The sequence below is a fragment of the Pongo pygmaeus genome, chromosome 8, assembly GCF_028885625.2.
Source record: "Pongo pygmaeus isolate AG05252 chromosome 8, NHGRI_mPonPyg2-v2.0_pri, whole genome shotgun sequence".
In the NCBI taxonomy this organism is placed as follows: domain Eukaryota; kingdom Metazoa; phylum Chordata; class Mammalia; order Primates; family Hominidae; genus Pongo; species Pongo pygmaeus.
This window is the reverse complement of record NC_072381.2, coordinates 26,718,507-26,739,836: the sequence shown is the minus strand read 5'-3', so window position 1 is coordinate 26,739,836 and position 21,330 is coordinate 26,718,507. Positions and strand designations below refer to the sequence as shown.

The 21,330-nt window shown below is 41.5% G+C and overlaps 1 protein-coding gene across 1 annotated transcript in view; it reads right to left on the bottom strand.

Annotated features, from left to right (window-relative positions):
• LOC129006221 (amyloid beta A4 precursor protein-binding family B member 1-interacting protein) overlaps positions 1-21,330 on the bottom strand; it is a 130,792-nt gene that overhangs the window by 57,690 nt on the left and 51,772 nt on the right. The window contains exons 3-6 of the mRNA XM_054435683.2: positions 18,552-18,623; positions 14,616-14,703; positions 9,856-10,148; positions 7,707-7,784 (exon numbers count right to left, since the gene is read on the bottom strand). Of these exons, the coding sequence (XP_054291658.1) occupies positions 7,707-7,784; positions 9,856-10,148; positions 14,616-14,703; positions 18,552-18,623 (531 nt within the window). The remainder of the gene's footprint in view (positions 1-7,706; positions 7,785-9,855; positions 10,149-14,615; positions 14,704-18,551; positions 18,624-21,330) is intronic.

Genomic DNA, 21,330 nt, shown 5'->3' with positions numbered 1-21,330 from the left:
TAGCTGGAGTTGAGTCCCATTTCATGCAACCCAAGAGTCTGAAGACACCAAATAAGAGCAAGTTGGTTAATCTACAATTCTCTAAAGGTCCACAGAGCATATGTCAACACGGTGTCACTGAGGGGGCCCCACTGACAGACAGATAGTTACAGCAGGGCACATTTGAGATCAGAGTTGGATTAAGTGAAATGAATGTAGACTGAGAAATAAGCTGTTTTGCAGGCACATGATGAATCTAATTTTCGTTTGTGTGTGTGTGTGTGACAGGGTCTTGCTCTGTTGCCTAGGCTGGAGTGCAGTGGTGTCATCTTGGGTTACTGTAGCCTCGACCTCCTGGGCTCAATTGATCCTCCCACCTCAGCCTCCTGAGTGGTTGGGACCACAGGTGTGCACCACCACACCCAGCTAATTTTTGTTCATTCAAACTCCTGGCCTCAAGAAATTCTCCTGCCTCACCCACCTAAAGTGCTGGGATTACAGGCATGAACCACTGTATCCAGCCCCTAATTTACTTTTTATTCCATTTTCAAAATATTCTATTGAATTAAATTCACAATAAAATTGGTAGTAATCTCATTCCAAATCTGTAGGTTTGGAGGAAGCTGCATTTACTTATCTTCAGTAAAAACACAGAATATCCTTGACTTTTTCTAGGCAACTTGTCAAAGTTATTAAAACATCTGATTCAGCCGGGCATGGTGGCTCACGCCTGTTATCCCAGCACTTTGGGAGGCCAAGGTGGACAGATCATGAGGTCAGGAGTTCAAGACCAGCCTAACCAACATGATGAAACCCCGTCTCTACTAAAAATACAGAAGTTAGCCTGGCGTGGTGGCATGTGCCTATAATCCCAGCTGCTCAGGAGGCTGAGGCAGGAGAATCGCTTGAAACTGGGAGGCAGAGGTTGCAGTGAGCCGAGATTGCAGCACTGCACTCCAGCATGGGGGATGGAGCGAGACTCTGTCTCAAAAAAAAAAAAAAAAAGAAAAGAAAACAACAACAACAAAAAAGATCTTACTCGTTAGAGAGACTGTGATTTTCATGTAATGTAACAGAATTAATTCTTGAAGTTATGCAGCTAGGCTTTGGATTTTCTTTGATACCTGTGTATTTGTAGCATATGAGCTTAACGGCTGGTCCCGGTTATTCACTGATAAGACTTATCGTTATTAAAAAAGTGATTAGATGGACTGAAAAAGGAGAGAGAAACCATAAATTTGGTAGCATTTCTTTCTCTCCACAAGTTTGGATTAGGTTCTGAGCAGCCAGGTTTTGTCCCATTCCTACCTCCCATCCAAGTACTAACCAGACCTAACCCTGTTTAGCTTCTGAGATCAGATGAGATAGAGCACGACCAGGGTTGTACGGCTGTATCTTCATTCCTTCCTAACACTCTATAGTTAACAGTTTGAAGAGTGTAGTTCCTGTAGATGGTTCTGCAGAGTTACTGATAGCAATGGAAGGGTGTGTGTGGTGGTAACCATTTGGGTGAGTTGCAGGCAGCAACCACAAGTTGAAGCACTCATGTAATACCTTCTATTTCCAACATTCACATACACCCCCAAGATCAAAATGTAGACATGGGGCAGTCAAAATGCTTTCTTCCTCCAGGGACCATTTAAATCAGAGCCTTATCCCAGGGTTTCCTAAAGAACACTTTTTTTTTTCCCTTGAAAATCTCTAGCCCAGACATCTGTAGTTCGATAGTTGCTTTTTCCCTGTATTTGTCTTTTGATGATAAAATGGTAGGCCCAACTATAAATGGTAGGTGTCAAAGATCCATTCATCTGACCTTAGAAATGAGTCATGGAGGGTTGCATGGAAATAGAGAAATTCTTCAAATAGCAGTCTTTACTAGGATTTATTTTCTGTGGAAGGTGTACTTGCTGCTCTCTGCTGAGAATTACTGCTGTAAAGTAGCTACATGTGCTAAGACACACTACCAATGTTAAGGCTTAGACAATTTAATGTTCCTGATGGAAAGATTAATGATGTTTGACTACATCTCAATCCTGCTTAGGAATTTTTAAGAAAATAAAACATATGTTGCTGTTTTTTTATGTTCTATAAAAACATACATATGGAGAAAAAATACTAAACCACATAATTTGGCGATGATTAAAGGTGTTTTTTTGCAGAAATTGGAAACTAGAGTTAATCCACCTGTACTTATGAATGTCCACAATTATGGAATTTAGAAAACACACACACACACACACACACATAACCAAGAGAAGCCTTGTGATGTTTAGCAAGAAGAAATTATATTTACTATTCTTCACAGCTTCCCTCACGTTTGCAAGCTGAAGAGTAGCTCTATACCAACACATAACATTAAATCACAGTTATGTGATTTAGTAAGCTAAATCAGAGTTATGCAATTTAGCAAGCTAAATACTTTCATATTTACACTATGGGGCAAAGTGATTCAAGGGTGAAAAAACTTAAATAATCCATTAAAGATTTTATAGCTTTTATAATTTCTTCTTTTTTTGCAAGATGCTAAATACAAAAATATCTGAGACCTAAATCATTTACAGTTTTTTTTTTGCTTCTATAATAAAATTTACAAATGGAATTGTTCTCTGGTGTCACAGGGCATTTTTTTTAAAAAATAAAAGTAACGCATGAGTCTGATTCTGTTTCTAGTTCCAAAATCTTTGTAGCACAAGCTGTATACATCATTTGTAATTCAAAATGATGTCAACAGCCCACAGAATACTTGAGGGCAAAGTATGACAGATAGATTTGATTTCCATCCTTTAAAAACATGTTGTAGATTATGCATGAGTACATTGCAGTTATTCTTTTAACGCATGAGTGTGTCTGTTATTTTCTTAATATTCTGCACCACAGAACAAATATATTCAGAGTGTCTGAAATCAGAGCAAATACGTAACTTGTCTTCGTAATTTTCTTTCCTTCCTCACTGATCAGAGGGGCTTCTGTTTTCCATCTTCTTTGTTGAATCAAGGCAGCTTGTGCTTTGTGTGTGCCATTATAATTCATCTAAACTAAATCATGGCAACACTTTCTCACTTTCTGATATATGGCAGGAAATACCTGCCCTCTCCTCCTGTTCTCTTAGTCTCCAGCTGAAGCGAATGAATGGAATCTGCTGGTTGTTCTATCTTTTAATCTAAGAAACAACTTACTTTTCATTTCCCCTTCTGAAAATACATAAATAATATATTTTATACATAATCCAGGGGTTTGAAATAGTCTAATTAGGAAGTTTACTTTTACCTTTTTCTTTTGTCTTTTTATCTTGGGAGGTAAAGTCAATGACTCAGCACAGCTAATCCTTAGCTGCCAACCATGTGTGATCAATTCTACACGTTTATCCATGTGTGAGATTGTGTGCTACAATCCTGCTCTCATACCTTGCCCCTACAATCCATTTTCTACAAAGTAGCCGGTATGACCCATATTTATTTATTTTAGAGACAAGATCTTGCTCTGCCGCCCAGGCTGGAGTGCAGTGGTATGATCACAGCTCACTGCAACCTTGAACTCCTGGGCTCAAGGGATCCTCCCGCCTCAGCCTCCTGTAGCTGGGACTACCTGTGTGAACTGCCACGCCCAGCTAATTAAAAACAATTTCTACTTTTGTGGAGATGGGGTCTTGCTATGTTGCCCAGGCTGGTCTTAACTCCTGACCTCAAGCAATCCTCCTGCCTCGGCCTCCCAAAGTGCTGAGATTAGAGGTGTGAGCCTCTGTGCCTGGCCCTTTATGACCTTTAAAAGCCGTGTATTCGTCTTACACTCCCCTGTTTAAAACCCTCAAATGGTTTCCCATTGCACTTATAATACAACCCAAACTTCTCCTTGGGCCTATGAGACCCTGTGTCTCCCAGCTGCCTCTGTGTCCTCAGTTCCTTCCTTTTTTCCCCACCTCCCCGAGCTCATTCTTGCTGGAGCATATTTCACTCTCTGCTCCCTCTGCCCGGAATGCCCCCTAGCACCACACCCACATGCATCCAACAGCTTCTGGCCAGAGGCCTTCCCTCCAGGGCTGCCTGCTCAGAGAGGCCTCCTCAGCACCAAATCCATCTGGTAGGGTTGCCTGAGTACTCTCTATCACTTCTTCCTGGTTTATTTTCTTCAGAGCTAGAGTCTAACTAGACCCTAACTCTCCACAAGCAGGGACCGCACTTGACTTGTTCACCTCTGTGTGATCCTGGCACCTATTCTAAGAAATGGGGATGCATTGGTGGGAAAAGAGACAAAGATCCCTAGGGGAGATCCTGTGGGGTGGTGGGGAGGGGATACGGGCAATACATAAGACAAATAAGTAAAGTAGGCCAGGCCAAGCAATCCTCCCACCGAAGCCTCCCAAAGTGCTGGAATTACACGCCTGTTTCATCTTTCCCTTAATTTACCAAATTAACTATTTTAACTATTATTACATGCCTGTAATCCCAGCACTTTGACAGGCTGAACTGGGAGGATTGCTTGAGGCCAGGAGTTTGAAACAAGCCTGGGCAATATAGCCAGATCCTTTCTCTACAAATAATTTTAAAAAATAGTGGGCCATGGTGGTGCATACCTGTAGTCTCAGCTACTTGGGAGGCTGGGTGGGAGGATCACTTGAGGCCAAGAATTTGAGGCTTCAGTGAGCTGTGATTGCACCACTGCACTCCAGCCTGGGTGACAGAGCAAGACCTTGCCACACAAACACACACACACACACACACACACACACACACACACACACACAGGGTAGTGTTAAGCACTGAGGGGAACACTAAAGTGGGGGAAGGATTGGGAGTACTAGGGATGTGTGCATGTGGTGTTAGATAGGAAAGGCCTCGCTAGGAAGGTGACCAAAGACTTAAAAGAGATGCACAGCGAACCTACTCAGAATCCAGGGAAGAGGCAGAGGACCTGCAAAGTGCCAAGGTGCCAAGGCAAGGGCAGGCCTGGAGTGCTTAAGGGGCAGCCAGGAGACCAGGCAGCTAGAATGGGGTGAATGAAGGAGTGAATGCTGGGAGATGAGGCCAGGGAGGTGACTGGTCGCCATGTCATGCAGGGACTGGAGGCCACTGGGAGGATGCATTCTGGCTTCATGTGTGAGATGGTCAGACATCGGAGACTTTTGAGCAGAGGAGGACAGAAAGAGACACTGCAGCCCAAGAGAAGAGACTGGCTCTCGGCAGAAACATAATGATTTATCCATTGTTAAGGAAAGAATATGGTATATATGGGTAGAGATGCACGCAGGTAGATAGGTAGATGTCTTGGTGGGAGCTTGCGCAACTTTTATTTTGACTGCGTCTGTTTTCCCTGAGAAATGGGCAACAAAATCATTAGCTGAGGCCAGGTGTGGTGGCTCATGCTTGTAATCCCAGCACTTTGGGAGGCCCAGGTGGGAGGATCGCTTGATGCTAGGAGTTTGAGACCAACCTGGGCAACACAGTGAGACCCTTGTCTCTTAAAAAAAAATGGTTTTGTAGGTGAGAGAGTGATTGAACCAGGGTAGCTCACTGAGCACCCAGGACTGAGCAAGAGGACAGTTGGATTTCACCAAGGTTTGAGAAAAGGGCGAGGCAGATGAGGATGTGGAGTTCCAATGATTGACTGTGGAATTAATCACTTGCAGAAAACAGGGGAGAAGAATGGTAAGGAAATTTGGGCACATTTGGAATGAGTGGAACCAAGCTAATCTGGGAAGACTCCCCTAGATGAACCTTGAAAGTCTGGGTCCAGGGGTAGCCAAAGACTACTTCCTGAATATCCATCCATCGGCAGGTATTGAACACCTTCATTCAGAGAACTGTGACAGGTGCCATGAGAATAGAAAGCGTAAAGCCTTATGTGAAAAGGACAATTCACACAACTCTCAGCAGAAAATTCTCAGTGAGTCTCAGAGATGTTATTTGCTTCAGGAGTTGAAATCAGATGAAGAGCCAGGCATGGTGGCTCACACCTGTAATTCCAGCACTTTGTGAGGCTCACTTTGTGAGGCCTAGGAGTCTGAGACTAGCCTAGGCAACATAGGGAGGCCTCAACTCTACAAAAAATAAAAATAAATTAGCCGGGCATGGTGGTATATGCCTGTGGTTCCAGCTACTCAGGAGGCTGAGGGAGGAGGATTGCTTGATCCCAGGAGTTTAAGGCTGCAGTGAGCCATGATCAGCCTGGGTGATAGAGCAAGACCCTGTCTCAAAACAAAACACAATGAAGACTGTTTCATCTTTCCCTTACTTTACCAAATTAACTTTTTTTTTTTTTAATTTTTTGTTTTTTTGAGATGGAGTCTCGCTCTGGAGTCCAGGCTGGAATGCAGTGGTGCAATCTTGGTTCACGGCAACCTCCGCCTTCTGGGCTCAAATGATTATCCTGCCTCAGCCTCCCGAGTAGCTGGGATTACAGGTGCATACCACTGCATCCAGCTAATTTTTATACTTTTAGTAGACACAGGGTTTCACCGTGTTGGCTAGGCTGGTCTCGAACTCCTGACCTCAGGTGATCCACCTGCCTTGGCCTCCCAAAGTGTTGGGATTACAGGCGTGAGCCACAGCACCCAGCCTAACTATTATTAACACTTTATTATCATTAGATATATTCTTCTAGTGAGGTTAAATACAGCTGTATCTGTTGTTATAATACAATACATGTGTTCTTCAAAAACCTATACTCTGTGAAAAATTGCATGATCAAGTTACAGGCTTATTAGGAAAGTAGGGTTAAGGGCAGATTACTCAAAAACTATTTTGAAACCGGAGCACCAGCAAAAACAGCATTTGGTACCCTGGGAGATAACTTGGACATCTAGGTCAGCAGCAGGGCTGACGGCTGCCCCAGGGCACAGGAAAAGTGGACAAGAGCAATTGAGGAAAAGCAGAGGCCAGGCCGACAGAAGCTGAGCTCTGACCCAGTTAGGCAGTCCCCAAAGGTGGCACCACCTGCTATCAACCAAGAATTTTGCAAAGTCCTGGAGAGGGCGGCTCAAAGGAAGGGAGCCCTGGATGTGCAAACTTGTTTTAAAATTTCTTAAGACAGAGCTGAAAGGCCCCCTGCTTGTACAGCAGCCAAGCCAAGGGCCCTTTCCTTTCTTGTTGAAGGTATAATTCTGCTCCCACCATTCCAGCTCCCAGGAAAATTCATGTATAAGCCAGCAAAAAAAATCCTGTACAAGCCAACGAAACCTCTACGTTTATACTAACACAAGTCCCTTATTTATCAATCACAAGTGAGCTAACTGATGTTATAGAAAGAACAATTGTATACTCTTATCTTTGTTCTTAAAAGTTTTTGAAAATTACAACTATTTGGAAAGTATCACTCAACATTTTCTTTTTTCTTTTTTTCTTTCTTTTCCTTTTTTTTTTTTTTTTTTTTTTGAGATGGAATCTCACTCTGTCTCCCAGGCTGGAGTGCAGTGGCGCGATCTCAGCTCCCTACAACCTCCGCCTCCTGGATTCAAACAATTCTCCTTCCTCAGCCTCCCGAGTAGCTGGGACTACAGGCACCCGCCACCATACCCAGCTAATTTTTTGTATTTTTAGTAGAGACGGGGTTTCACCGTGTTAGCCAGGATGGTCTCGATCTCCTGACCTTGTGATCCACCTACCTTGGCCTCCCAGAGTGCTGGGATTACAGGTGTAAGCCACTGCGCCTGGCTTCATTTTGTTTTTTATCATTAAGCATAATCACAGTTTCTTAATTTAACTGCCCCCATGCAAAAGGGATTCATGATTCACCTTCTTAACCTTGGCCTCCTTCAGTTTTTCCAGCGCCAGCTTAATTTTATCAGCCTTGGCTTGGGCTTCTTCCTCTTCCTGGAAAAGGGCAGGATATTCTTCAATACAGTCCATTAAGTAATACCAGTGAGTAATCACTTCTGTCATTGCTAGTGTCTCAGCTACTTTATATTAACAAAAGATACCAAATTTCACATGCTTGATTTTCAGAATTTATTAATTACTTTTTAAAGGCATACAACGTATAATAATTACATCTGGATAAATGGGGTATCCATCACCTGAAACATTCAATTTTCAGAATTTAAATGACTATAACAAAATTCTTCAACTCAAAGATACAGAAGGCAGTCACTCTTTATAGCTTGGGAATGGTAACTTAACAGATGAAATGATGACTTTAACAGTGGTTCGTATATTTAGACCACAAAAATCTGCTTGGCTCACAAACTGGGATCCGACCTAAGGAATCTATAGATTGACACATCTCCAGGGATTTGAACACTCCCTGAAATTATATGCATACTTTTGGATCAGGATGTCTTTTTTGGGATTTCTAATTTTTTATTAGATTCTTAAAGGGGTTCTTAATGCCCCCAAATGTTAACAGAGACTGATTTTTTTTTTTTTTTTTTGAGACGGAGTCTCACTCTGTTGCCCAGGCTGGAGTGCAGTGGCGCGATCTCGGCTCACTGCAAGCTCCGCCTCCTGGGGTTCACGCTATTCTCCTGCCTCAGCCTCCCGAGTAGCTGGGACTACAGGTGCCCGCCACCACGCCCGGCTAATTTTTTTGTATTTTTAGTAGAGATGGGGTTTCACCATGTTAGCCTGGATGGTCTCCATCTCCTGACTTCATGATCCGTCCATGTCAGCCTCCCAAAATACTGGGATTACAGGCGTGAGCCACCACTCCCAGCCTGAGATACTGAAATTTAAACTTACAATTCACCAAAAAACAAAAGCACTGACAAGCTCATATGAACAGGCTGAAAAGTGAGTGAAGTATTTTATGAGCCCAAAGCTCTTTGATTTTTGCAAGTTAAGTATCGAAGAGATGAGCTGTTCTGGTTACATTCTAATTACTTGAATATAGGCATGTATCTTTTTATAGCAGTGGTTCTCAAATTGTTTTTTGAGCCACAAGCCCCTTTAAGAAAGCCCATAAAGCTTCACAAGTCCATTCAACTTTGTACTTTGTTTACTTTCAAGGGGTGCATGGTCCCCTCGAAATCTTCATGGACCCTACATTAAGAGTCTCTGTTCTATATTGATCTCCATTTTCACATAAATTTTCTATAATAAGTACACAATAGAGCACTGTGTGTGATAGAGTATAATTTAATATTTGATTTATATTCAATATTTGTTCATTCAAAAGGCATAGTATGATCTCTTTCAGGGTCTCTAGGGTCTTATTTGTGAGTACCAAACATCATGACACAGTGTGACCACTGTGGAAGCCACCAGAAATTGAACTGGACTCTCCTCTAAAGTATTTGGCTTACTCTAAAAAGAAAATCCTTAAAAGTGTTCTTTTTACTTTTATGAGAGATGTACTATGAGTTAATATCCCAAATAATGATCATTTAAACTTTCCAGTTGTCTGTTTTCAATATTCAGAAATTTATCAATATCAAGCACCCATCACCTGCCTGCTATGTAACACCCTCCCCATCTATGACATTACAAGAGATACTTGGATGTACCTGTCCTACTGAACAGGGCTGCCAAGTTCAACAAAATTCAATTTCACTCTACTCAGAAAATGTATAATGAATGCCTTCTATTCTCTATGTACTGAGCTAAGAACAGGGACATGGAAATATATAATCAGTTCCACATTTCAATATGATGTTAATAAAACATTTCCCCAAAAGACTGAGTTTTATCAAAGAGATTTTGTATACAAATATTTTTTAAGCAAACTACAGTAAATCCTGAATATGGCCCTAATACAGTCTTGATACACACCCATGTGGCTTGCTTACAGAGGGTTCTAGCTTTGCAATGAGTGTGCTCTGTATCTTTGTTTTTTAGTATTTCAGATCTTTGGATGTACAAACTTAGGAATGTAATGATCACTTCAAAGAACATCAGTGATAGGTAGCAGAGGTTGATGGCCCTGCCATTTCTGGTCCCATATACTTACCTGAGAGAGAGGTTCAGGAGGTGGTGGTGGCAGTGGAAGGTCTAACACAGGATCGGCTGGTGGAGGTGGTAAGTCATCCTCATATTGGCTGATACCACTGGCAGCAACATTTGTTCCATAACCAAGAGAGGCTGCACCACTGAAATTTGATGCTTGTAGAGATGCTGAATGATGTTGATTCTGCAAGGACTCTTTCTGTGCCTGGATTGTCCTCTGCTCAGCCTCACTTATGTCTGCTACCAGATCTGCCATGAGAGCATCTAAATCTTGGTCTTCCAGTGCATTTAAAGACTCTAGTAGGGAAAATCACATTAATGGTATAAAAAACTATTTGCATCTGGAAAAACTGAAAGAAGATAATTTTTAAGCATAATATTTGAGTAGAAAGGAATCATTATTTTGATTGGTTATGATATAATGAGAAGATTGAGAATATTTTAATTCAATAGCACAAGCATAGGAATTCCTAAAAGAACTGTTGCTGCGTTTGTTGCATGGTTAATCCGAGTGAGTTTCTAACACCAAGAAAAAAAATTGGGAGAAATGTGTTCTCTACACTGGGGCACCTGACATACCAGCTATAAAGTCAAATCCAAGCACACGAATAGATGCCTAAGTAGGAAATCCTATAATGTAACATCTTAGGGTTTTAGAAAAGTAGCAGGGGGGGAGCATTGGAAATGGATGGAAGGGGAGTTTTCCCTAAGCATTTGGAGGGCAAAGAGAGTACTGCTGCTATTTAGAAGAAATTGGATTTCAACCAACAGGGGTTTAATGTGCCTGTGACTTTGGGGTGAAGATGGAGCTTCTATAGGCTCACCAGCTAACTGTAGAAAACTTCATATTCAGAGATAGAGCAATATTTTCTTTTCTTTTTTCTTTCTTTCTTTCTTTTTTTTTTTTTTTTTTGAGACAGAGTCTTACTCTATTGCCCAGGCTGGAGTGCCATAGTGTGATCTTGGCTCACTGCAATCTCTGCCTCCCAGGCTCAAGCAATCCTCCCAACTCAGCCTCCCAAGCAGATGAGACTACAGGTGCATGCCACCATGTCCAGCTAATTTTTGCATTTTGTGTAGAGACAGGGTTTTGTCATGTTGTCTAGACTGGTCTCAAACTCCTGGACTCAAGGAATCTTCCCACCTCAGCCTCCCAAAGTGCTGGGATTAGAGGCATGAGCCACTGTGCCCAGCCAAGAGCCATTAATGATAAATAGCAGAAATTAAAACACCATAGGTGGCAAGGAGTTAAAAAATTATGGGATTAAATGGTAGAAACTTAATGAAGACGGTAAACTGGGAGTTAACTTTTAAAAGAAAGGAAAGACATAAATTTTCAGAGTGAGAGAGAGGGAGGAGAGACCTCCTTAGGATTTCTTCCAGGTGTGAGATTACTATGGTAGAACAGATGTGTGATCCTGAACGTTGATTAGATCATGTGGTGTAGTTGGGGTGGTATTGGTGAATAGTCTTGGTGGAGTACTTTGATGATCAGGCATACATTATATGGTGAATATAATGAACAAAGGATGGACAGGAAGGAAGTGATCCATGAGGAGAATTCTAGCTGCTATAGATATGATGAACCAGACTGAGGAAATGGGAGCAGCTGGAATAAAGCCTACTCAGTAACAAATAAGCTTTGTTTGTCAGACATCATCATCATAAATGTCACACAGCATATTGCAGTAATGCTAATAGTGCTAGTTTACAGTACTTGGACTAAAGTTTGGGTTTCCTAAATGTGTAAAAACAAGTTTATTTTACTATAAGCCTTTTTTATATATAATTTCTTTTCTTTTTTTTTTTTTTTTTGAGACAGAGTCTCGCTTTGTCACCCAGGCTGGAGTGCAGCAGCATGATCTTGGCTCATTGCAACCTCTGTTGCCCAGGCTGGAGTGCAGTGGTAGGATCATAGCTCACTGTAGCCTCGACCTCATGGGTTCAAGCAATCCTCCCACCTCAGCCTCCCGAGTAGCTGGGACTACAGGCACATACGAGCATGCCTGGCTAATTTTTTATAGAGACAGTGGTCTCATTATGTTGCCCAGACTTGTCTCAAACTCCTGGGATTAAATGATCCTCCTGCCTTGGCCTCCCAAAGTGATAGAATTACAAGCATGATTACAGGCTCGCACCCAGCCTGGGCAAAATATTTTGAACTTGTTTTAGCAGTGTTTTAAAGTGAAGACAAAACAAATCTATTCTTAATCTAATTCCATAAAAATTTAATTTTCCATACAAAGCAGTAGTTTTTAATTGTCTTGTCCTGTATCCAAATTAGGCCACATGTGTACATCTTGTTTCCTTAATGAGAAAAGTGTCTTATTACTGTAGTGTAACATCACTATGTTTATATCTTACTGGGTATCATTGCTCCTATCATTGTCAGTACTGTGATACCAGGCCCTGAGTTAGTGCTTAGAAAGCATTAGTTGAGATAACTACAATTAAATTGAAATATTGATTAAATTTTAATTTTAATTGAACTGATTATAAAGCATGTGGCTGTTATGAATTGGTGAGGCTAAATTTGCTTTGTTCATATGTGCAAGTATATGTTATCTATTGCAATCATAATTTTACAAAAGTGTATAGCATTTATTTATTTACTTATTTATTTATTTATTTAACAGAGTCTTGCTCTGTCATCCAGGCTGAAGTGCAGTGGCACGATCTTGGCTCACTGCACCCTCCACCTTCTGGTTTCCAGCGATTTTCGTCCCTCAGCCTCCCGAGTAGCTGAGATTACAGGTGCCCGCCACCTTGCCTGGCTAATTTTTGTATTTTTAGTAGAGATGGGGTTTCATCATGTTGGCCAGGCTGGTCTTGAAATCCTGACCTCAAGTGATCCACCAGCGTCGGCCTCCCAAAGTGCTGGGATTATAGGCAAGAGCCACCACACCTGGCCTGCTTTTGTAAAAACTTCATGAATGTTACCATCGTGATGGAAATGACTGGTGGGAATAATAAATTTATGTGGCAAATAAAAAAGAGTGTAGGAAAAAGAGAAAATCAGAAGAGGTATATTATAATTTATCAAGAAACAGTCACTGGCACCTAATGGTTTACTACAAAACTACTGGAAATGACAGAAACAAAGAAATCCTGGTCAGGCGCCATGGTTCACACCTGTAATTCCAGCACTTTGGGAGGCTGAAACAGTTGGATCACCTGAGGTCTGGAGTTCGAGACCAGCCTAGCCAACATGGCGAAACCCCATCTCTACTAAAAATACAAAAATTTGCCGGTCATGGTGGCGCATGCCTGTAGTCCCAGCTACTCAGAAGGCTGAGGCAGGAGAATCACTTGAACCCAGGGGGCAGAGGTTGCGGTGAACAGAGATCCTGCCACCGCACTCCAGCCTGGGTGACAGAGAGAGACTCTGTCTGAAAAAAAAAAAAAATTCCAGAGACGGACAGAAATAAAACTTGGAATTCTGGATTTCTGTAATTGAACTTCTCTCCTATTTTGCTTTTCACATTTTTGGTAGGCACTGCAAGGCTTTGGGAAATCTTTTTCCAGAGTTTCAGGGAGTTCTCACTAATTTGAAAGTGATTACTTCAAGACTTACTATTTTTATTTTTATTTATTTATTTTTTTTTGAGACGGAGTCTCGCTCTGCCGCCCAGGTTGGAGTGCAGTGGCGCGATCTCAGCTCACTGCAAGCTCTGCCGCCCGGGTTCACACCATTCTCCTGCCTCAACCTCCCGAGCAGCTGGGACTACAGGCACCGCCACCATGCCCGGCTAATTTCTTGTATTTTTAGTAGAGACCGGGTTTCACCGTGTTAGCCAGGATGGTCTCAATCTCCTGACCTTGTGATCCACCCGCCTTGGCCTCCCAAAGTGTTGGAATTACAGGCGTGAGTCACCACACCTGGCCTCAAGACTTATTATAATATGAATAGCATGTGGCCTAAAGATGTCTCCACTTAAATAAACAGAGAGTTTTTGTTTTGTTTTGTTTTTTATTTTCTTGAGATAGAATCTCACTCTGTTGCCCAGGGTGGAGTGCAGTGGCAGAAACATAGCTCACTGCAGCCTTGATCTTTCTGCCTCAGCCTCCCAAGTAGCTGAGACCACAGGCACATGCCACCACACTTGGCTAATTTTTTTTTTTTTATTTTTTGTAGAGATGTAGTCTTGCCATGTTGTCCAGGCTGGTTTCAAACTCCTGAGCTCAAGCAATCCTTTTGCCTTGGCGTCCTAAAGTGCTGGGATCACAGGTGTGAGCCACCATGCATGGCTGAGAGATTTTTGGTAATAAAATAAAGTGACAAGTTCAGGAAAAATGAAAAAATGTCAAGTAGACTAAATTACATATAAGTATATATTATATATAAATTAAAAAATATTTTAAATAAAATATGAAGTATTGATTCATATTTATTAATCATTATGAAATAGTTGATTTCTATCACTGAAGGGACATTGCCTTATTAATATTTTTATATACTACTCCTTGTTACTCTATGGGCTTAGTAATAAGAAGAAACTCCCCTTACTTCAAAACACAAGATCATTTTGAGACTTTTCACAAATGCAGAATGGTGTTCCCTTTCATTATTGGCAAAAATATCTTCTTGACTCTCTCAATTCAATCCAGACATAGTAAAACCCAGTCTGAAATCCATGATTTTAACAATGATATTTATCATGGTGTTTAGGTTCCTTTAATTTAGTTTTCAAATTAAAGTTTCATCCTGATTTGAATCATCATTATGATTTTGAATTACTTAAGAAAAGAAATTGTTATGCTTACCATTTAAATCTTTAAACCCCACACTGTAGTTAAATTCAGCTCTGGGTGGATTAGGGTCAGGAGGAGGGAGAGTGTCAACTCCTAAACTCTGTGAAAAAAGATCCCCCCATCAAAGTTATTCATGATACAAACATTTCTGTAGCACACTTTACTCAGCAAGTCAAAAACCATGTATTATTTACACATTTTCTCCCTTAGTATGTTCTCTGGAAACCATATGGTAGCTTGAAAATGTTTTATGTAATTTTTCCCCTATAGTGAATTACAGCTTAAAAATTATTCTAGAAGGAAGATATTGAAATGGAACATGTCAATTGAGAGCAATGAGAATGAGGTAGTTAATTTTTATAAAGAACAAATAATTTCTTGTAATGGTGAACACACACACTATATATATAAAAATATAAAAATATAAATATAAAATATATATATTATATATAAATATATAAATATAAATATATATATATATAATTCTGTAATGACTTAAGTCATGACATCAAAGAAAGAAATATCCAGTTACTTGGAGGAGAAAAGCTGTTTGAGGATGCAGTCTGTCGTAGTAAAATTTTTCCTTAGCCTACAATCTTGAGAACCTACCTGTTGGCAGGGCTGTTTAGCCAAGCAAACCTATGACTACATCCTCTTGGCCACAACAAAGAAATAGCAAAAACCAAAAGGGCTTTGTGTGAAGGCAGGTCCAAGAGACTAAAAGGGGCCTCTTTCCTATTTTTTTTTTTTTTTAATAAAAATGAGACGGGAGTCTTACTATGTTGCCCAGGGGGGTCTTGAACCCCTGGGCTCAAGTGAGCCTCCTGTCTCGGCTTCCTAAAGTTCTGGGATTACAGGTGTGAGCCATCATGCCCAGCCTCTTTCCTGTTCTTGCCTTACAGTAACAATACCTAAATGTGGTCCTGCAAAAATCCCAGACTCTGACCCATTAGAACACTTCCCCCACTAGCTGCAGGAATGAGGGAACAGGTACAGAGAGACCACACACGTTCACTTAAACTCTCCTCCGCCGTGGGAGAAGAAAACACAGTCCTCGTCTTAAGAAATGTGGTTGCCATTGGCTCACACCTGTAATCCCAGCACTTTGGGAGGCCGAGGCAGGCAGATCACAACATCAGGAGATAGACACCATGTGGGCCAACATGGTGAAACCCCGTCTCTATTAAAAATACAAAAATTAGCCAGGTGTGGTGGTGCACACCTGTAATCCAAGCTACATGGGAGGCTGAGGCAGGAGAATCGCTTGAACCTGGGAGCTGGAGCTCACAGTGAGCCAAGATCTTGCCACTGCACTCCAGCCTGGTGACAGAGTGAGACTCTATCTCAAAAAAAAAAAAAGAAAGAAAGAAATATGGTTGCCATCCTAACACCTTTTAACGAGCACCCCTTCCTCTAAGCCGACTGTCTTGTATCTTATCCCTTCTTTCATAGAATCTAAACTTTTCTGAATCTTATTGGGAATATAAAGTAGATGCTAACTAGAATTGGTTTATTTTTTATTTTTGTTTTTATTGAGACGGAGTCTCACTCTGTTGCCCAGGCTGGAGTTCAATGGCACAATCTCGGCTCACCGTAATCTCTGCCTCCTGGGTTCAAATGATTCTCCTGCCTCAGCCTCCTGAGTAACTGGGACTACAAGCACCCACCACCACGCTCGGCTAATTTTTGTATTTTTAGTAAAGATGGGGTTTCACCATACTGGCCAGCCCGGTCTCCAACTCCTGACCTGTGATCCGCCCACCTCGGCCCCCCAGAGTGCTGGCATTACAGGTGTGAACCACTATGCCCAGTCTAGAATTGGTTTATTTTCTCCTAAAATAAATAGTCTTTCAAAACACAGACTATTCATTTATTTTTTTGAAAGCTTTTGAAGATCTCTATCTTACTTAGGAATATTGGCTTATTCTTCTTTTGATATTTTATGCAGAAAAGGGATGAGCTGATTACCTTATTAGTCAAAGGCTCATTTATGAGCACACTCTAAGACATTCTAAAGCCCACCTGACTGTAACCTGGCTTAGTGGCCCCTGGGTTAGCAGCTGCCAGGCTGTAGTGGTGCTGACAGTGGGGCTCAGTGACCTCAGAGTCAATCTGATTTTGATGCCAGGGGCTTTTCTCTCAGTCTATGGTCGAGTGGTTTTCACATTCCTTTGAGGGTAGAGTTCTTACAGTCTAATCACAAGGTCACCGTAACTCCCACTTAGTTCTTTAAAATGTAGCATTTCCTCAAGGGTTGGTAAAAAGTCTTTACTAAAGATGATATCCAGCCTGGGCAGCATAGTGAGATCTCGTCTCTACAAAAAAAAAAAAAAAAATTAGCCGGGTGTGGTAGCATGCACCTGTAGTCCCTGCTACTTGGGAGGCTGAGGCCAGAGGATCACTTGAGCCCAAGAGGTTGAGGCTGCAGTGAACTGTGATTGTGCCACTGCACTCCAGCCTAAGCAACAGAGTGAGGCTCTGTCTCTCAAGAAAACCCCAAAATCAAACGAAGATAATATTTTCTTAGTGAGTCTTTGTAAAGGTAACCACAGGGAAATGGCTCAGTGCTGGTCGTTGTAGGATAGTAAACTTGGCGGTAAATTTCTCTATTGGTAAATATTTGGATACTACGAGCTTGATGTATGTCTGATCAATGTATTAAATTAACTGAACTCAAAAGAATATAGTCAGGAACAAGCTTTTTTTTTAACCCGACATTGTCACAATTACATCAGAACTATATAATGTTGCCAATCTTCAGGGTGTTGCGGGAAGTCAGGGACCCCGAATGCAGGGACCGGCTGAAGCCATGGCAGAAGAACATAAATTGTGAAGATTTCATGGACATTTATTAGTTCCCCAAATTAATACTTTTATAATTTCTTATGCCTGTCTTTACTGCAATCTCTGAACATAAATTGTGAAGATTTCATGGACATTTATCACTTCTCCAATCAATACTCTTGTGATTTCCTATGCCTGTCTTTAATCTCTTAATTCTGTCATCATCATAAGCTAAGGATGTACGTCGCCTTAGGACCCTGTGATGATTGCGTTAACTGCACAAATTGTTTGTAAATCATGTGTGTTTAAACAATATGAAATCTGGGCACCTTGAAAAAAGAACAGGATAATAGTGATGTTCAGGGAACAAGGGAGATAACCATTAGGTCTGACTGCCTGGGAGCCGGGCAGGACAGAGCCATATTTCTCTTATTACCTAAAACGGGTAAGAGAAATATCGCTGAATTTTTTCCCCGGTAAGGAATATTAATAATTAATAGCCCTGGGAAAAGAATGCATTCCTGGGGCAGCCTCTAAAATGGCCGCTCTGGGAGTGTCTGCCTTATGCAGATGCAGATTGCAGATTAGGGATGAAACAGGCCCTGGCCTCCTGCAGCGGCCCCAGGCTTGCTAGGATTAGGAAATTCCAGCTTGGCAAATTCTAGTCAGACCAGTTCTCTGCTCTTGAACCCTGTTAAGATGTTTATCAATGACAATGCCCGCACAGCGGGGCATGGAACTTCATTAATAATTCTAGTTTCTCCCTGACCTTGTGACGTTGCTCTGCCCATTTGCCTTGTGATACTTTGTTGCCCTTGAAGCACGTGATCTCTGTGAGCCACACCCTATTCCTACACTCCCTCCTTTTTGAAAGTTGCTAATAAAAACTTGCTGGTTTTACGGCTCAGGGGGCATCACGGAACCTGCCAACGTGATGTCTCCCCTGGACACCTAGCTTTAAAATTTCTCTCTTTTGTTCTCTTCCCTTTATTTCTCAGACCCACCGACACTTAGGGAAAATAGAAAAGAACCTACATTGAAATATCGGGGGCTGGTTCCCCTGATATCAGGGTTTTAAAAAAGACAGCTCCCTTGTCATATTATAATGAAATTCTGCAACTCTATTTTTGTTTTCTAATTTGCCAGTTAAAAAGGGAAGTTTACCTGAGTCAGAAGATCCATCTCTCCCAGCAAAGTGCTGAACATTTGGTCTATGTCTTCACTTGACTCACCCATCTGAAAAAGGAAGAAACTGAGATATTAGCATTCTCATAAAAGCCTGATCCTAGGATACTCTTTGCATCCCTCTCTTTCCCCCAAGAGTCCCATCCATGGGCAGCTAAGTTGGGAGAGGACTATATTGAGAGGAAGGCTCATGTTAGCCTGAAATTTCATGCTTGGCTTCTATCCAATCTGCTTGATCCAAGATTGTGCCAAATGTTGGGAAATGCCTCAGAGCCACAATTGAATTTTTCCAGGCTAAACTAGTCTTCTCGGGGCCAAAGAAACAGGCTGGATCACACCTGTAATCCCAGCACGAGGGGAGGCCGAGACAGGCGGATCACCTGAGGTCAGGAGTTTGAGACCAGCCTGGCCAATATGGTGAAACCCCATCTCTACTAAAAATACAAAAATTACCTGGGTGTGGTGGCACGTGCCTGTAGTCCCAGCTACTTGGGAGGCTGAGGCAGGAGAATCGCTTGAACCCAGGAGGTGAAGGTTGCAGTGAGCCGAGATCGTGCCACTGCATTCCAGCCTGGGTGACAGAGTGAGACTCCATCTCCAAAAAAAAAAAAAAAAAAAAAAACCTTACACAAAAATGATATGAGGAGTGATTAAGCATATTTACCCAATAATTCCCTGCTTTCGAAAGATATTTCTGAAATAATAGTTTTTAGTACATTTATTTAGAAGTACTGGTGGACAAACCCTTAGAACTTAAATGGTCGCCCTGCCAAGTGAAAAGAGATAGAAAGAAAACTTTTTTTTACATTTTAACCTTTATTTGCCTAAACCAAATGAAGCAATTGCCCCAAAAGAGGAAAAGTTTGCAACAAAATAGGGTGGGACGCACTGTGAGTTGCAACTGGCTGCTCTGTTTCCTGACATTTTTGGCAAGGCTAAGTTGGGAAGTTAGGAGACATTACTAGTCCTTTGGCCACTTAACTAGCATTATGTAGTTTGGCAAAGGTAATCAATTGTTTCATCTGTAACATGAGGAATTTGCTGCAGACCATTTCTAAGGGCACTTCTCTCTTTCTTTTCTTTTCTTTTTTTTTTTTTCTTTTTTTAGATGGAGTCTTGCTCTGTCCCCCAGGCTGGAGTGCAGTGGTACGATCTCAGCTCACTGCAGCCTCCGTCTCTCAGGTTAAAGCAATTCTCCTTCCTCAGCCTCTGGAGTAGCTGGGATGACAGGCGCCCACCACCACGCCCGGCTAATTTTTGTATTTTTAGTAGAGACGAGGTTTCATCATGTTGGCCAAGCTGGTCTCAAACTCCTGACCTCAGGTGATCCACTCGCCTCGACTTCCCAAAGTGCTGGGATTACAAGATTGAGCCACCTTGTTCAGCCTCTAAGCACATTTCAAAATGCTCTAAAACACTGTAAGATTAATGCCAATTACAGCTCATACTAAGAAGTCTGGTGGGTGTAGGGAATCAGTATGTATTATTTAAGCCAAATCACAATATTTACTTGAATTTGTACATGCATGCATTTGTATCTCATTCTTTTTATATGGAAATTAAAAATATATACAAAAGCAGAGAGAATAATGATTTTCATGTACACGTTGTCCAGCTTTAATAATTTTCAACTGGACTGATCTTTTTCCATTTATATCTTCCTACAATAGATATTTTAAAGCAAATATTATTTTTCCATAAATATTTCAGAATGCAGTGCTAAAAGATAAAGGTACTCTATTTCTTTTTTTCTTTTCTTTTTTTTTTGAGATGGAGTTTTGCTCTTGTCACCCAGGCTGGAGTGCAGTGGTGCGATCTCACATCACTGCAACTTCCGCCTCCCGGGTTAAAGCAAATCTCGTGCTTCAGCCTCCTGAGTAGCTGGAATTACAGGCATGCCCCAACACACCTGGCTAATTTTTGTATTTTTAGTAGAGACGGGGTTTCGCCGTGTTGGCCAGGGTGGTCTGAAACTCCTGACCTCAGGTGATCCGCCTGCCTCTGCTTCCCAAAATGCTGGGATTACAGGTGTGAGCCACCACGCCTGGCCCATAAAGATACTTTCTAAATCATAACCATAATACTATTATCTCTTCATGTGTGTATTTAAAATACACTACTGGGCTGAAATAGGCCAAGTGGAAGCAAATCTATCTTTCCTTGAATAAATTATCTTGAAAACTTATAGTTCACCCTTTAAGTGACTTTAATACTTTAGCAGTCACATATTTTTATTTTTAATAGCTTTAGCTAATCAGGGTATCTTAGTGTCTCTCTTAAATATGTCTATGAAATAAACTTTGTCACACTAACTTTGCTTTCTTAAAAATGACTCCATTGATCTTCTTCTTCTTCCTCTTCTTCTTCTTTTGAGACGGAATCTCACTCTGTCTCCCAGGCTGGAGTGCAATGGCCTGATCTCAGCTCACTGCAAACTCTGCCTCCCGGGTTCAAGCAATTCTCCTGCCTGAGCTTCCTGAGTAGCTGGTATTATGGATGCCCGCCACTATGCCTGGCTAATTTTTGTATTTTTAGTAGAGATGGGGTTTCATGATGTTGGCCAGGCTGTTCTTGAACTCCTGACCTCAAGTGATCCACCCACCTGGGCCTCCCAAAGTGTTGGGATTACAGGTGTGAGCCACCACGTCCAGCCAAATGATTTTTAAAATATCATAATTCTTAAAAGTGAAGTGATGTAAATGATGATGATGGTGATAACAGTAATCCTTATCTGGCACTAACTCTGTAGCAAGAGCTG